The 17445-nt window shown below is 34.9% G+C and overlaps 1 protein-coding gene across 2 annotated transcripts in view; it reads left to right on the forward strand.

Annotated features, from left to right (window-relative positions):
• The window catches only part of LOC144968999 (uncharacterized), a 69179-nt gene that overhangs the window by 18071 nt on the left and 33663 nt on the right, over positions 1–17445 (forward strand). For both annotated transcript variants that reach the window (XM_078907932.1, XM_078907933.1), the window contains exons 4-14: positions 6140–6214; positions 6918–6999; positions 8948–9023; positions 9871–10045; positions 10778–10875; positions 11747–11851; positions 12520–12604; positions 13503–13585; positions 13774–13965; positions 14452–14665; positions 16859–17013. In XM_078907932.1, the coding sequence (XP_078764058.1) occupies positions 6140–6214; positions 6918–6999; positions 8948–9023; positions 9871–10045; positions 10778–10875; positions 11747–11851; positions 12520–12604; positions 13503–13585; positions 13774–13965; positions 14452–14665; positions 16859–17013 (1340 nt within the window). The remainder of the gene's footprint in view (positions 1–6139; positions 6215–6917; positions 7000–8947; positions 9024–9870; positions 10046–10777; positions 10876–11746; positions 11852–12519; positions 12605–13502; positions 13586–13773; positions 13966–14451; positions 14666–16858; positions 17014–17445) is intronic.

Below are 17445 nucleotides of genomic sequence, written 5' to 3' on the forward strand. Positions count from 1 at the left end.
ACATTCTCTCGCCTCACTCAAGGTGTAAAATGAATACCTGGTCGTTAATCAGCGTTGTCTCTGCTCGAGAAAATAGTAATATCGTCTAACAGGCTTCACGTCTCGTCCTATTTGTTTAGTGTTGCTGTTGGCTAGGGGCTCCTTATGAAGCACTTTGAGCACGTTTAGTGGATATTGTATTATATTATAAAATTGGGATTGATTTTATTTTGTCCTTCAAGAAGTTGTTATTGTTATGTATCTAGCACTCAACCTAAAATTTGTTGTGTTCTAGCTCCGATGACATATCTAAATAAATAACCTAAAAATGGCCAAATGTGATTTAACGAGCATAGGATCGTGGCTCGTGGAGACAGCTGACCGTCAAGAGCACAAACCACGATGGATGATGAGCTCCGTTTATTTATTCGGTTATTTATTATTTTCTTCTATACATTAAAAAAAAAAAGTTATATTATGAAAAAACCCCAAAAAAACTCCCCCCTCCCCCCCCCCCCCCCCCCCCCCCCCAAAAAAAAATAAAAAAATAAAAAATAAATAAAAAAACACACACACACAACAAAAACAAACCACTCACAGAAAACCCCCACTTATTTAAAATTTTGGCCTAGGAACTTGTCCTTCAAATATCGATTGATTTAAATGACCCTGATTTAGGCTAAAACTCTCGAACCTGGGACGTCGCGATATAGATAGTTCGAAGATGACGTCACTCTGGCCTTTGTTATTGTTTTTGCCATCCGCGTTTGTGAGTTATTCTCACTAAACTGTATTAACCAGACTATAAAAGTTCATGGTTACACAGAGTTTGTGTGTTGGTCCGTTATACTTCCGGATGGCAATGTTGTGAACTCCTTGGCCAAGCGCATTCTATCTATAAGGAAGCTACTGAAGGCCGTCCACATGTTCTTTAAAAAATCTCGGGTTTTTAAATTCTGGAGTTCTATCTGGAGTTGTCTTATAGATACATTTTTTCTGGTAGAAATTGAAAAAAAAAAGGGTTTATCAGATTGGGACAGTGTTTGCATAAAATACGATTTTACAGAGGGGGGAGGGGGAGGGGGTCCTGATAGCTCAATTGGTAGAGCACTCGCTCTACTTCATCGAGTGCCCCCCCCCCCCCCACACACACACACACACATACACCTCCTCTCACTGTCACCCAGCCGTGATTGGGCCGCTGGGTCTGTTAGACTTGTCGGAATAACTTTGCTTTAGACTAGCGTCTTCTTCCCAAAGGGTAGCAAGCAATTCATTGCCATTTTAAAGCTGTAAATAGAAACAAGGATTAATTCCGGATCCATAAGAGGAAATAGATCGCTCGCTTTTGCTGCCTCTTTGTTGTGAGGAGTAGAACATTGAAGATGCGATCAATGATATTTGTATGTGGCAAGTAGTTTCCTTTTTTAAAACCACCTCTTCATCATCATCATCATCATCATCATCATCATCATCATCATCATCATCATCATCATCATCATCGATCTCCCCCCCCCCCCCCGCTTCATCCTTTTCTTCTTGTTCTTGTTCTTCTTGTTCTTCTTCTTGTTCTTCTTCTTGTCCTTCTTCTTCTTGTTCTTCTTGTTCTTCTTGTTCTTCTTGTTCTTCTTCTTCTTCTTCTTCTTCTTCTTCTTCTTCTTGTTCTTCTTCTTCTTCTTCTTCTTCTTCTCTTCTTCTTCTTCTTCTTCTTCTTCTTCTTCTTCTTCTTCTTCTTCTTCTTCTTCTTCTTCTTCTTTCTCTTCTTCTCTTCTTCTTTTCTTTCTTCTTCTTCTTTCTCTCTTCTTCTTCTTCTTCTTCTTCTTCTTCTTCTTCTTCTCTTCTTCTTCTTCTTCTTCTTCTTCTTCTTCTTCTTCCTTCTTTCTTCTTCTTCTTCTTCTTCTTCTTCTTCTTCTTCTTCTTCTTCTTCTTCTTCTTCTTCTTCTTCTTCTTCTTCTTCTTCTTCTTCTTCTTCTTCTCTTCTTTCTTCTTCTTCTTCTTCTTCTTCTTCTTCTTCTTCTTCTTCTTCTTCTTCTTCTTCTTCTTCTTCTTCTTCTTCTTTTTCTTCTTCTCATTCCTCTTCCTCCTCCTCCTCCTCCTCATCCTCCTCCTACTCCTCCTCCTCCTCTTCAGTTAATATCATCATCATCATCATCCTATGAAAGGTTGGTATAACGACATGATCGGTTGTAGATAATGAGTCGCGGTCCAGGTTTAGAAATAATAGAAATGAAACTTATTTATCACCATGGAAAATATCAGCCGATGATCGGAATAATGGAGATAATGATAATAATAATATATAGCTAGACATTGATTTTTTCCTCGAGAGGTAGACTTGTTTAGATCCCCCCCCCCCCGACCTCCCCTCCCCCTTCAAACACACGCACGCTTTCTCACTTACGAAATAAATAAAAGGAAACAAATAAACACACGCACTCACACACACACACACACACACACACACACACTCCCATACAAAATAAATAAAAGGAAAACATAAACACCTACACCCACATACACACACACACACACACGCACACGCTTTCTCACTTACGAAATAAATAAAAGGAAAAAAATAAACACAATAATTCACACATACACTCCCATACAAAATTACTGTGTAAAAGGAAAAAAATAATAAACACACATACAGACACACACACATACACACACGCACACACGCACACGCTTTCTCACATACGAAATAAACAAAATGAAAAAAATAAACACAAGCATTCACAGATACACTCCCATACAAAATAAATATGTAAAAGGAAAACAAAAATAAACACACATACAGACACACACACACACGCACAGACACGCGCAAACAAACACCAAAGAGAAAAAATAAAGAACAGAAAATGAAATTAGAATGACGAAATACAGTAGGAAAGATAGTGGAAGTGAGAAGGCGGGAACACAAAAATGATATTTATGCCAGCATCGATGGCGCTTCCCCCCCCCCCCCCTCCCCCTCTTCTTTCTTTGATTTCCGATTATTTCACAAGTTCAAGCTGGTCTATTACATATCATATCATAGAAAAATGTAGATATATGATATTTAAAAAAAACATGGCATATAAGAGATGTGATCAGTTCTATGATGTTGTAGGAATGGTTTCATTTCATTAATCGTTTGGTTGTATATTTGTTATTTTCAATATTTATTTATTTATTTTATTAATTTATTATTATTATTATTATTATTATTATTATTATTATTGTTATTATTATTATTATTATTATTATTATTATTATTATTTTATTATTATTATTATTATTTATTGTTATTATTATTATTATTATTATTGTTATTATTATTATTATTATTATTATTATTATTATTATTATTATTATTATTATTATTATTGTTATTGCCTGCAGCAGTTGATACTTTACACTATACGGCCTTTAGCTGATGAATCTCATTTTGTCATCCTGGACAGAAAACTTAGGTGAAATATCACTGATGACTTCCAATCAAATACGGGGGGAGGGGGGAGGGGGGGGGGGGTGCATCTTAATCTTTTTATATGTGGGACAAAACGGCTGTAGTAAACATAAGACCATATCGTTGTTTTGTCATCATAAATTGTTTTGAAAAAGACAAGTTCTCTAGCTCCTTGTGTTAATTGGCGATACGGCAAAATGGCCGTGAAGTCCAAATATTATGATTCAAAAGAAAAAAAAGTGGTTTGTTTGTGTAGACTACAATATCATAATAATAGTTAAATTGTCTAACCATTCTGAAAAGCGAGTTCACTCTCCATTCATGTTAAATATTTTAAGGGCTTTTTGATCGGTCCCAAGCCAACAAGACAAACTCAATATGGCACCTTTACAGCCCTGGAACCTCACAAACGCTCTCCGTCTTTTTGACCGTTTCCGTACCGAGTGCAAATAATACTATGCACTATCCCCCCCCCCCCCCCTTCTTCCTCTCTCCCCAGCCCAATTCTCTAATGGATGAATGGAGTTAATGTCATTTAGCTTTATATATTTTTCTCTTTCTTTTATATCTAAATCCCTCATAGAGGTCATTGGTTTTCACGAAATTCTCACTATTTATATCAACTTGAAAAGTGACACATATTTCTGTGTTTTGGCAAAACGAAGAGAGAAAAAAAAAACCCTACATAAAATACCCCCCCCCCCCCAAAAAAAAAACCCCAAAAAAAACCCCCCAAAAAACAAAAAAAACAAACAAAATAAGTCAAAACAAAAAACAAACTAATAACACATAACTGGCAAGGACCCATTTTAGGCGACCATAACTAATGCAGTTGAAACATAAAAGTCGGAAAAGGGAAGCTAATGTAGCTGTAGTAATCATAAGATCATATTGTTATTTTCTCATCATAAATTGTTAAAAATAAAGCAATTTGTCGAGCTCCTTGTGTCAATTGGTGATACAAATGTCTGTGAAGTCCAAATATGATACAAAAACATATATTCGGAAAGCCATAATTAATTTTATTTTTTACTATGTACTAATCAATAACGATTTCATTTTGTCTTGTAACCTAGGGGTAAACATTATATAAGTAAATTTGTTCATTGAACAAATATTGAAAAAAAAAAAAATTCCAAACCATACACAACCCCCTTCCCCCCCATTAAAAAAAACAAAAGAAACAAAAAAAAAACAAGAAAAAGTAAATAAAAATAAAAACAGACCTAAAGAACAAAACAAATAGAAAAATAAAACAAAGAAAAGACAGAAACTTGGAGGGGTGGGGGGGGGGGGGGGGGAACATAACAAAACAAATAAACAAAAGTCTACAAAGAACCATTCTTTTCCCCTAAAGGATTCATTTTATGCTCGCTTTTGCTAGTAAAGGCCTATAACAGAAAGCCTAGCACAGAGGTAAAATAAAGGGCTTTAATTTGTAACAATAAACGTGTAAATGTTTTGGACACAGACTCTTCTTTGGCTTAATGTTACTACCAACACCACCACAACCATCACCGTATGGGCATCTCTGCCAATAATACTACAACCACCACGATATCATCATCATCATCCCTGCCACCTCTTTCTTTCTCTCACTCTCTTTCTCTCTCTCTCTCTCACTCTTCACATAAACACAAACACACACACACACACACACACACACATACACACACACACACACACACACACACACTCACAAATCAATAAATTGCGCTCATTTTTAAAAGTTAGGATTCGTTTTCATGTTCATCTTACAGTACTTACCAATAATAGGTCATCAAAAACACTTTGACCTCAAACTCTCTCTCTCGCTCTCTCTCTCTCTCTCTCTGTCTCTCTCTCTCTCTCTCTCTCTCTCTCTCTCTCTCTCTCTCTCTCTCTCTCTCTCTCTCTCCTATCCATCTATATATCTATCTATCTATTAGTCTTTCATTCTTTCTTCAAACACACACTCGTTGGTGCGTGAACAGTAAACATTCAGATCTTTGAAAATTCTGGGGAAAAAATAGCTGACAATATGGCAAAGTATTTGAATAATATGAAATTTATTGTTCAATCAAATGCATTGATATCTTCAGCTAAGTTGAAGGAATGTGAACTTTAGGCCCTTACACTGAGTTGAGGTGTCCGAGGTGTCCCCACTATTGGATAAACTTAAGTGTCGAAGGGATAATTCGTTGCTTTACTTCTTGAATTTTTAAAAACTCCTTGAAAACTCGTTGAATTTCAAAATGGAATTGATGTGGGCAGCCTTTTTTTTTTTAGCCTAAAAGGAAACATTTATCTTGAAATGGCTCAAACATTTATTCTTTGTTTCTGTTTCTTTTTATTTATTTTTAGCTCTCATTTGAATATATGTTGTTTTATGACACTTTGAAGGCTTGAGTTCGGTTTACTTTAACCTGATCGAACAAAAATTACTCCTATTATTTATCTGAATATAACCACAGTCCTACCAGCCTTGAGACTTGTCATTCAGAATATTGTGTAATTATTTCAATATGTGATTCAGTTTTCACTTGAGATCATTGAATCTCGAGTCCCATGGCTGTTACTGCTGTCTTCACGGTTAAATAATGATCGTGGAAATTTTGTCTTAAAAAAAAAGAAAAGAAAAAGAAAATGGGTTAAAGTGTTAAAATGGATAACAAAAGTTTTACAAAATGGATCTTTTATTTTTTGTGTGCTTGTCTTTTTCTTCAGTCCAATGTACGGCTACCATAGTCAGGAGGAACAGTTTTTGAAGATATACCTCTACAATCCCAGCAATATACGCAAGTAAGAAATTCTTTTACTTTTTTTATTTTTCTCTCTTTATTTTCTTTTACTAACTTCAATGAGAAATGTAGACATAGTACTTTTCATGGACATAATGGTATTGACTTAGTAGTACATTTCCATTTATCAGCAGGTCCGTTATAAGAATAAGTAGCGTCTATATCATGGGATGATGCTGTTGTGACAATGAATGAATAAATGGATAAATTAAATAAAGGAATGATAGACTGACTGAGCTGATTGAATGAATGATTAACTAAATGACTGACTGAATGTGAACGAATGAATGAATAATAGACTTGTATAACACAGACATCTTATAATTAAGGAAATTAGAGGCTCATTGTGTTACAGTTACATCTCTCTTGGTAAAACTGATAGGTCTCAATGTTTATCATGGTTGCCAGTTTTCAGTATATTTACTGAATTCAGTAAGTTAAAAAACCTCAGTATATTTTCCAATCCTACTGATAAAAAAAACCCCTAAACAAGCTAAGTACTAAATGTCTTTTTACTGGAATTCAATGCTCAGATAGTGGTTGGTGGATGTGATGTGCTCGCGTAAAAGTTCAGTAAAATTTTGCCTCCTTTCCTGAATTGGCAACTTTAATGTGTGGGATAAAATTGTAAAGGGATAAATAAAAAATGTAAAAGATTGTAAAAGATGTGTATTTGCAATGGATCTTTTTGTCTTTTATTTCAGGGCTGCAGATTTGTTGTTAGGTGGTGCCGTGATGAATAAACCGTTCCAGCCTCATGAAGCTCATGTACCCTATCCATTGCAGGTTAAATTTTGAAACTTCTTCCTTTAAAAAAAAAAATAGAGTACATGTTTTGATGATGAATTTGTGATGATGAGGATGATGACGATGATTTTATTGTTAAGGCTTTCTGTTGTTGTTATAATTATTACTTTCACTATCACTCTTCTTATCATCATCATCATCATCATCATCATCATCATCATCATCATCATCATCATCATCATCATCATCATCATCATCATCATCATCATCATCATCATCATCTTCATTGTTCAGTAAATGCGAGGCATCTGTGTCTGAGCGGTATGGTGTCTCATATTTCTTCTTCTTCTTTTTCTTCAAATATTACAACTGATCCAGTCGGACCGAGCATTATTTTTGATGCGCATTTCCAAAAGAAAAGGAAGAAAAAAAAGTTCTGGTACTTGACAGATAGTCTGTAGTACATCCTTGAAGGTCTCATTGTCATTCAGAAGCAGTTGAATTGTTTGTGTAACAAAATGCAAACATGTGCGGCTATGTGGTCTAGTGGTATGACACTCGGAAAGTCCTGGGTTCGAGCCTCACACTCGGCGCATAGTTGAGTCCTTGGAAAAGGCTCTTTACTCACATACTCTCACCGTACTCGGGTGTAAAATGAGTACCTGGCCGTTAATAGCGTTGTCTTTGTCCGAAAAATTGTAATATCGCCTAACAGGCGTCATGTCTCGTCCTACATGTTAAATGTTGCTGTTGACCAGGGACCCCTTGTAAAGCGTTTTGAGCACATTTAGTGGATATTGTGCTATATAAAGCTCAATTTAATTTAATTTTTTTTTTTCTATTGAATGTGGTCAGTGGCCATGGGGAGCTACAGAGCTGCTTAGGTCTCTTTGACTCAATTTTTAAACTTTGTTGAAAAGGAAAGTTTAGCTCGTTAACTCACTTAACCCTAACACCGACTATATCCGTAGTTTACCCGGGTTACTTTTACTAAACTTATACCCCATGCCTATTTATTACCTTTTTCTGAGACAAATAAAAGGCGTAGTATCAAAGCTGTTTTTTCATTTCTACATGTTAATGGTAGTTGAATAAAACTATCTATGTACATGCTCATTTTTAAGACATATTTTCCAATTTTGAAAAGTAGCAAAAAAACTCTAGGATTGAGTGAGTTAAAAGCTATATTCAGGACTTTGGAGCATGCTGAGAGCAAATTGTTTATTTGTGAAGCTATTTAAACTGAGTTTTTCTTCCTTTTTCTTTCTCTTGGAAACTACGAATTTTTAAAATTTCAAGAAGGCAGCTCTGCAAAGAGTGCAAAATACTGGCAACACCTCCGTGTTTTTTGGATACAACACTCAACATACTTTATCCCACTCCATTTATAGTATAGGGCGGTGAGATTTATTGAAAGAGTGCCTAATAGGCAGCTTTTACTGAATGAAAAAAATTTTTTTTTAAAAATTTGGTTTCATATGGCATGCAAGTGGAATAGTTGAAGCATTTAACTTGGTAAATCCAAGGAAATGTAGTCCTTTAGAGCTGTAAGGCCCATGGAGCATGAAGCGGACAATAGCAATTGCTTGCTACCCTCTGGATAGGATGCTAGTCTATCGCAAAGTACTTTCCACCAAATCTAAGAGACTCAGCTATCCATTTACTGCTGTGTTGACAGGGCGGGAGGGGGGGGGGGGGTCAGAAAAAAATCTTGATTTCACCGAGGATCGATCTCAGTCCCTTTGCGTGTGAAGCGAGTGCTCTACCAACTGAGCTATCGGATCCACACCTCCAGAAAATAATTCATATTTATTAATTTGTTTATTTATTGATCAAATTATTTATTTGTTTATTTATTTTATTATTCTCTATTTATTTATTTATTTATTTATTTATTTATTTATTTATTTATTTATTTATTTATTTATTTATTTATTTATTTATTTATATGTTTATTTAATTAGTTGCAATTTTTTTTTCTTTACAGCTGTTCATGGATTACAACCTCTATGGGATGAATCTGATTAGTGTTGGTGCTTTGAAGTTCAGGAGGGAGAACAATGGTAAGATGCCGTTTGTTGTCAAGACTTTAAGGTCAGGATTATGGGGCTTACTCAGGATACACGCTTAGTGATTTATCAACCATTCATGCTTTGAGGAACATTGCATATGGAAATGCATATTGAATATGTTTATCACAATTATGAAGTTAGTTGTCTTTACAATTTTAAAAAATTAAGTATTATGACACTAAGTCATTTGATAGGTTTCATGATCTCTTACATAAAGTTATTTGGGGCAGCGTGGCTCAACTGTACGGTCTTTGCTTCATACCCGAACGGTACTGAGTTCGAATACCTGCTACTTTGTGTGGCCTTGAGCAAGTCTCCTCGCCCTAGCTCAGTTTGCAGCTTTGCACTGCGGCTGATGCCTGGCTTATTCCATTCTTCCCTTGGAATAGATCCTAGAGACAAATTTCCCCAATGCAATGAATAAAGGGAATTTTTAAAAATTTATTTATTATTTATGATTATGATGGAAAAACAGCTGGTTTGAATGTTCTTTTGCATCCACTGACTTTTGTAACATAAGTACATTAGGGGACAGCGTGGCTCAGTGGTACGGTCTTTGCTTCGTACCCAAAAGGTACCGAGTTCGATCGCCCGCCGCTGCACTGTGTGGCCTTGAGCAAGTCACCTCGCCCAAGCTCAATTTGCGGTGCTGCACTGCGGCCGACGCCCGGGTTATTCCAGTCTTCCTTTGGAATAGACTCTAGAGATGCATTTCCCCTATGGGATGAATAAGGGGAAGTTTACTTTTTTATTTATTTTATAAGTACGTGTGCGATGCTTTGAAAATTAATGTTGTGGAGATGTAAAGATTTTATCTCTTTAAAATTTTTTTTTTCAGATAATGAAGTGAAGGAAAATATTGATGATGGTGAAGGATCATCATCATCTCCACCCTCAAGTTTTCCATCAGCCCCTACACAAATTGTTCCAGATGCTTTACCATCATCAACATCAACATCATCATCACCCCAATCATCGTACACTCGGGTTTGGTCGAAGGACTCCATACCAAGGTAAATTCTTTAATCGTTTTGTCCGTCATTTATGTTGGTTTTGACTTCTATTGCTGGCCTTATTTGTTACTTACTTACTTACTCTCATCCCTCCTTTTGAAAATTAAGTCTGTGAACACATCTTCTCCCAGGTGCAGCAGCCATGGCCTGACCTCCCTCCAGAATGTAAACCTCCCATTTCCATCTCAACTATCCTTTTTCATGTTTTTCTCAGTCTTCCTCTTACTAACTTGAGCTTTTATAAAGCGCAATATACCACTAAACGTACTGAAAGCTCTTTACAAAGGTGTTACTACTAGGTGCCCAGGATAGTGCCACATGTAAGGGGGGGGGGGGGTGGCTGCTTTTCATTTTTAGGACGTCCTTTCCACCTCCATCTTCTGAGGGTCACCATTTTGTTTACAGGATGGATGTTATTCCTGATCTCCTCATTTGACGTTTTTTCATTGGCCACCCTATTTAAAAAAATACTTTGAGAAGAGATGTACCAGTTTCCTCTCATCACCCCATTGCTTGTTGGTCTCCTTTTAATTGTAGGCTGGCATCTTATTTTCTATTTTTAAATTTTAGGACTAAATATAAATGCCTTAGATCCGTTCAAAGGTTAATGAATTCAAGTCAAAAAAGGAAGTCTTGTGCTTTAACTTTTCCTTTTTCATTTAAAAAAAATTTTTTTGCTTGCTGCATGATTCTAATAACATTTTTGATCATTTGTCAACTCTAATTTTACAGCGAGTTTTGGCATCCTAATAATGTGGAGAGGCAAAGCACGTGTGAATTAGAAGTGGATGTGATTGCAGCAGATATCATTAATAAGCAAGAATTGATGAGTAAGTTTGGTTTTGTTTTATTGATTTATGATTTTTAAAAGTTCAGTATTTGTCTCAATGGAGAAAAACAAATAAATAAAGCATTGAAAAGAACAAAACAAACCCCAAAATCACTGATATTGATATGTGAATGATTAATATAATTAAAAAAATTTTTTTTTTGACAGGACCTTATTTTTTAAAACTGAGCGGGTCCCTGAAATAGTTTTAAAGAGGAAATAAAAATATATCTTATAAGATAAATAAATATGCAGAGAAACTCCATCGTAGGTGGCATTGCAGTTGTTCAAATTATACACTCACAGATTCACGGCTTGTCAAAAGATAAATTTTGATTTTGTTTGAGTAAGTACCTGAATGAAAGTAAAATTAATTTCATTATAATGTAAATAATAAGTCCAATTTAATCAAATGTTCTCAATCATTAAGTCCTAAAAGAATCAAGTGGGACCATATTTGTGTTAGAATACCAGGGAGTTTTTCTTAGGCCCACATCATTCTCTCTGAAAACTAATAAAACTTATTTAACTCCATTTTGTTATTAATAACAATCTTATTAATTTTTTATTTAGCGTCTACTCCCATTTACTGGTATCTATATTCTCTAGTTACTAACGAAAGAGCAGACGACACAAGTTTTTTTGCATTTTTCCACGTTAATTTGTGTATTGTGCTGACGAAGGGTTTGTACCCGAAACGTCCATTGTCTGTTTTGTTCCCATACGAAGCCTCTCTATTTTCACTCTTTCGTTAGTATTTTACGATCACCGGCTTCAGGCAGCCCTACCGTTTTCTATATTCTCTAGTTACAATGTCCAAAAAGGAGAAAATAAAAATAGAATTTTAAAATGAATGTAATTTTCATTTTCAGATAATGTTGGTAACAACCCAGGTCTGGCAGCCTTGTGGGAGGACGAGAGACAGCGACGACGAGCTGCAGGATTGTCCTCTCAAATGATATCTGATGATTCTCAGGGTAAGACTGTTCATAGGATTGTAATTTGGATTTTGTGAACCCCTCGATCGTGCTCATTGTTTATTTCAATAGAAATTTATTGCAATATTTATACCATAGATTGTAAAATGTTAATATTGATAATATTTAGTGTAAATGTATTAAATCTAAAACTTAAAAAAAAATACAGATTGTTTCTGATATTTATTTTGAACAAAATTTTGTTGCAGAATGAAACCGATAAGAATTTGAATTAACTTTAAATTCTAGATGTGGATGTAGCTAGCTAGATAAGCGTTATTTTTATAGTAAAATGCTAAGATTTTTAAGATATCTTTTGATCATTTTACTTTCCAAAATGATTTACTGGAATGGACACAGCATCTTCCTGTAATTAATCATTTAAATTTATTAGAAAGACAATCACCATCAGCAGTAATTTTCACTCGATTCAGCAATCCGCGTCAATAGTATATTTTCAATTGCATTGTTTTGTTTTACAGTGTGGATAATGTTAAGACAAGGGTTTTCCCCATTATTTTTATTTAAATATGCTTGGAATGAATTGGTTTGCATTCGATTTTTCATCTTTTTTTTTCCTGAAGACATCCTATATTTCCCCTGATATTTCTGTTTTCTATAATTTCCCATTGTTAAATGTACCATTTTAAATGGCATTATCTTTTCAGAACGTGAAGGAATTGAATTGAGCGAAAGTGAAAAAGAATTGTTGGATAAATTTGTAGACATTGTCAAACAACAACAAGACCTGAGGCAAGTACATCAGTTATGTCATATTTGGTTATTCTCAAAATACTCGGGTGTTAACGTGGGTTTCTGATAAAATTAATTTCAGTTGTGACAACTTCTATTTTAGTGTGTAGAGAAAGCATGATGGATTTTGTTAACAACACTTAACTTGCCTTAGTTAATAGTGTCTAATAGTTATCATAAATGTACAAAACATCACACTCCATTATGCTTTGAAGTGATCAAGTGACCTTATCTGAACAGATATCAAAGATTCTTGATGTTTGTCCTCAATCCTGATTTCCCACAATTTCCATCTATTTTCCTGATTTCTTTAAAAGACTTTCTATTCCAGGAAGGTCATCATCATCATCATCATCATCATCATCATCATCATCATCATCATCATCATCATCATCATCATCTTAATCATCATTATCCACATCATCGCGGGTGGTTGGATGGGAGCATCACCCTTGAATCATATGCCTATGATGTTCGCATGGGTGTACGATCCGATAGTGATGTCGTTTCTTCTTCTCTTTACTAGCCTATCCTGCTTCTTTGGTTTGTGATTGTATTTTTGACAGGGGATATTTTTTTTTCTGTAAATCTTCTGCCTGTTTGTTCTTGGTTATTTATAATTTAGCTTATGATATCTTTAGGTTATGATTTTGATTTACATTTGTACTATTTTTGTTGGATTGCTTGTTTTTTTGTTTCAGCGGTCTCTCATATAACCTCAATTGTGTTGGAAGAGACCTAAAGCAACAAACAAACAAAAAAAATTATCCACATCATCATTATCATCTTCATTCATTTCCCAGATTTCCTTTAAAATTTTCCCCTACTTTTGTTTTTGAAAAGTTGTGAAGTCTACAGAAGGATATTAAACTTCATATTTAATTATGTTTGATTATAGGGACACTCAAAGTACAAATGAAATGGATGAGTCTCAAAGTTCCATTGCGGCATCTCAAGTTGAAAGACATTTGTCTAGAGAAGGTAAATTTTTCTAATCCATTGTAATGCTCTACGGCTGTTATAGAGGTGATATCTTGACTGAGTCATTCTTTTTACTCTGCTTATCATACCAATAAAATATAAATGTATAGTTAGTGATTAATGAATTGATTTAATTCTTTTTTATTATTATTATCATTTTGTTAAAATAATGAATTCTCTCTTTACAGATTCTATGACTAGTTCACAGTCCACAGTTATCTTGGGTGTTGGAGAAAAGGATGATGATGAGAGAGATGAAAGCTCACGAGGCGATGATGATGACGGTGATCATCCTGCCATTGTCAGTCTGGATTCAATCACAAAGGTCATGGCCTCTAGTCAAAGCTTTGCTCTCAAAGAATCGGAGAAATCTTTTACTGGTAATTTGCAAAGTTCAAAGTTCAGAATTTGGCAAAGAAATAATGTTTACATTTTTACACATTTTCTAGTTATAATAGAATCATTTTATAAATATCTTGTGGAAATTTTTGTAAAAAACAAGCATGTATTATCAAAAATGTTAATGTATTAGATACTTTTTTTATATAGGCATAGATTTTAAAATATAAAGAAATATTATTGTTAATGAGAAATTCCAGCGGACTTATGCAATAAAAAAAATAGGTCCGTTGTTGTGTCCTTGGGTACAGCACTTTGTAAACATTACTTCACTTGAATCAAATATGAATGAATACCTTGCTATAGGTGGTGAAAGATATGAGTACTGTTACAAAAATAGTACTAGACAAGTGAATATTACTGCATATACTGGGGGAATAAATGAAGAATTGGAAAGTGCATTGAGCCTGATGAATCGGTGGAAATGGGCTATAGAAATGTTCATATTTATTTGTTTTAATTCCTAGATTCCCAAGATTTGACAGTGGCTGGAATACTGGCAGCCATTCTAGAGGAAGATGCTGCGGGCCCCTCAACCAGCCAGCAGGTTGCAGTCCTGGAGAATCAAGACAGTATATTGAATGCCACCCTGGTGTTGGATCAGGAGGAGGTTGAGAAGGAAGAGGAGGAAACCATCATGATGTCACAAGCTGTTGGCGACAATACAGGACAGAAGGACAAGTAAGACCCCCCTTGAATCTTTGCAGACGGGACAAGAGTGTACTCTTACTACCTGGTCAAATAAAATATTTCATTTACAGACTGTAAATTTTTTAACTTACTTACTTATCGGAACCAGCGACCACCTGGGCTCTAGCCCTTCGGTCTTGTGCCATGATGTAGAAGTTAGACGTCTTTTGTAGTTGTTCCAGGTGACCATAAAGTGTGTTACTGATGGTAAATTTTTATACAAAAGAAAAGTAAGAGCTTCAATGAAACCTGATCGCTGTCACTGCTCTCATTGTGAGAAACAGTCTGTGGTTATATATAGAGAAGTAAAGGGAAATTTTATCCTAAAATATTCCAACATTGCTGATAAAATTAGATTTTAAAACATGACAATGATTCTATGGAAGGGGTAAAATGGGAATCAACAGATATGTATACAGACAAATTGAATTTCGTTTTGTTTCTGTTCAACAATATCCCTGATATTTATCACAATTTTATGTTTTAACAAACTGGTTGATATATTGCAATTTTAATATTCCATCGGGCTGAAGTCCCCGAGTGGTTAAGGCGTTGCACTGTGACCCAGAAGGTCCTGGGTTCGAGCCCCACTTCAGGCATGTTCGTTTTTTTTTTTCCTTGGGGCAAGATTAATAACCCCCAATTTGCTCACTTTGGACTTGGCAATTCCTGTTGACAACATCAGATGTTTTTTTGATGGATAATCTATGTTCCTTCGTAGTATGCCTAGGCGGCGCATCTCGCAGTATCGTGCGGAAGGGCGTAGTTAAAAAAACCCCAAAAAACTATTCCATCTTTTTGCTGTCAAATCTGTATAGTGCATTGTATGATAGACACTGGGCAGTATATATGATGGTTGTCTTTTTCCCTTTATTTGCCAATTACAAGGTGACTTTTGTCAATGGGGCTACTTTTGTCAATGGGGCTAGTTGACACCATAATAGAGTAAGGAAGATACCGTCAGGAGGTTAACCTATCCTTGTCACTAAGATCCAATTTAATGGGCTGCAACACTGTCGCTAGATTTAAATTCTTTGTCATTTACTTTTTTTCTTAATCTCTCATTGATAGAAGGAAAATTAGCAAAGTTGAAATTGCACAGTTAAGATGACTGCTTGTCGTATCACTCAATCGTTTATCCTCCTTTGTTCATATGTCATGCCAAAATTGGATCGACAGTTTTTAACAACATAGTACGCTAACCTACAAGACAACAGGTTAGATTTAATTCTTAAAATGGGAGTCCGAAAAATAGGAGTTTTATCTTGAGATGTGTCAGGTTCATGGCTAATCTGTGGGATCAATGTCAGAATTACAGTACACTCATCCCCCCCCCCCCCCCCAGATGGTCTGCTTTATTTTTTAATTTTACACATATATTTTTTGGAGGGGGGGGGGGGGGTCATGGTCTTAGATTAAAAAATTTTGTTTTTGCATACAATTGAAATATTTTTTGAATGAAGTGTGAGTAAAAATACTGGAGAAAAAAGTACAAGATAAACATAACGCGTAAAAAACAAGTTAAAAAGATATTCTTTAGTATGTGCGTTAAGAAAAAAAGGGGAGGAGATAAAAAAGGTAAGGGGGAGGCAGGCGGCAGGCATAGCAATTTAGATAAAGGAAGTTTATTGGCCAATGGCAGTCAATGGTATGATGATGTGCTATGATAATGATGAGATTCCTTGAATTAAAAAAAAAAAGTTTGAAAAAAAAAAAAAATGGATGATTGGTAAAGGGTCATCTATGAAGAAATTTAGCAAGGGAATGGACGTTGCTTGTCTGGCACAGGTTAGACTATAAGTAATCATTCGTAAAAGAATAGGTTGGAAATCTTGCATTGAAGTTGTAAATATAATATGTTTGAAAATGGCATTGCTGTCATCGATTAAAATATTTTAATCCGGTAGTTGCTTCTCAGAGTTAAAAATAAAAGAAATGAAAAGAACATGAAATTGAAAGGGAAAAGATAAAAGTCTGCTGTATATACTTTTTATTTATTAAGGATTTCTTTCCTTTATTTTGCCTCTCTTCTATTTTGGCATTGAAGATAAATTCTTTGGCTCAATAACAGTTTGTTACTTTGTTTTAAAAATGTTTTTATCATAAATGGGCAAGAAAAAAAAAAAGAAGATAGATGAAAAAACAAGCAATTTCTCATTCTTTTTTCAATGCTTTTTTCCCCAGAGAGCCACCTGATTTAGAAGAGATTAGAGAAGGAAGTGAAAGTCCTGATATTATTATGAAAACTGATGAGGAGGATAATGATGATGATGATGATGAAGATGATATTGATCTTCTTCCCGTCCCGCAGTTTGACGGTGCTTCCGACAAGATAACAAGTACGTCTCAGACACCAGTCTCTTTTTCATCCATCTTGTTAATGATTTATAAAATTGAAAAAAAAAAAAAAATTCAATTGCTTAAATCGTAACAGTTTCTTAGCTCTTTATATGTCATTTGCATGATTTTATCATGCCATCTCTCATACACTCAAGATTAAAATTATTTTTTTATAAAGCAAATCAAAAGCCACAAGTTAATGTTATAAACTTGGCATTAAATAAGTTATAAAATCTATCAGAAAACACAGGGTGAAGATCTGGATTGCTGTAACAAAAACTCATCAAGTTATCTGATAAAAAAAAGAAATTCTGTATACAAAAGTTGTTGGTTGTATCTTATTAATTTTAACAAATTTGATGATTTTCCTTTTGATAGTAAGGAAGGGATTAAGTAAAGGTTAGAATTTCTTGACTTACCCAGTTTGAAAT

Source organism: Berghia stephanieae, chromosome 3 (assembly GCF_034508935.2).
Source record: "Berghia stephanieae isolate SIO BIC M18660-M18661 chromosome 3, UCSD_Bste_1.3, whole genome shotgun sequence".
Classification (NCBI taxonomy): Eukaryota; Metazoa; Mollusca; class Gastropoda; order Nudibranchia; family Aeolidiidae; genus Berghia; species Berghia stephanieae.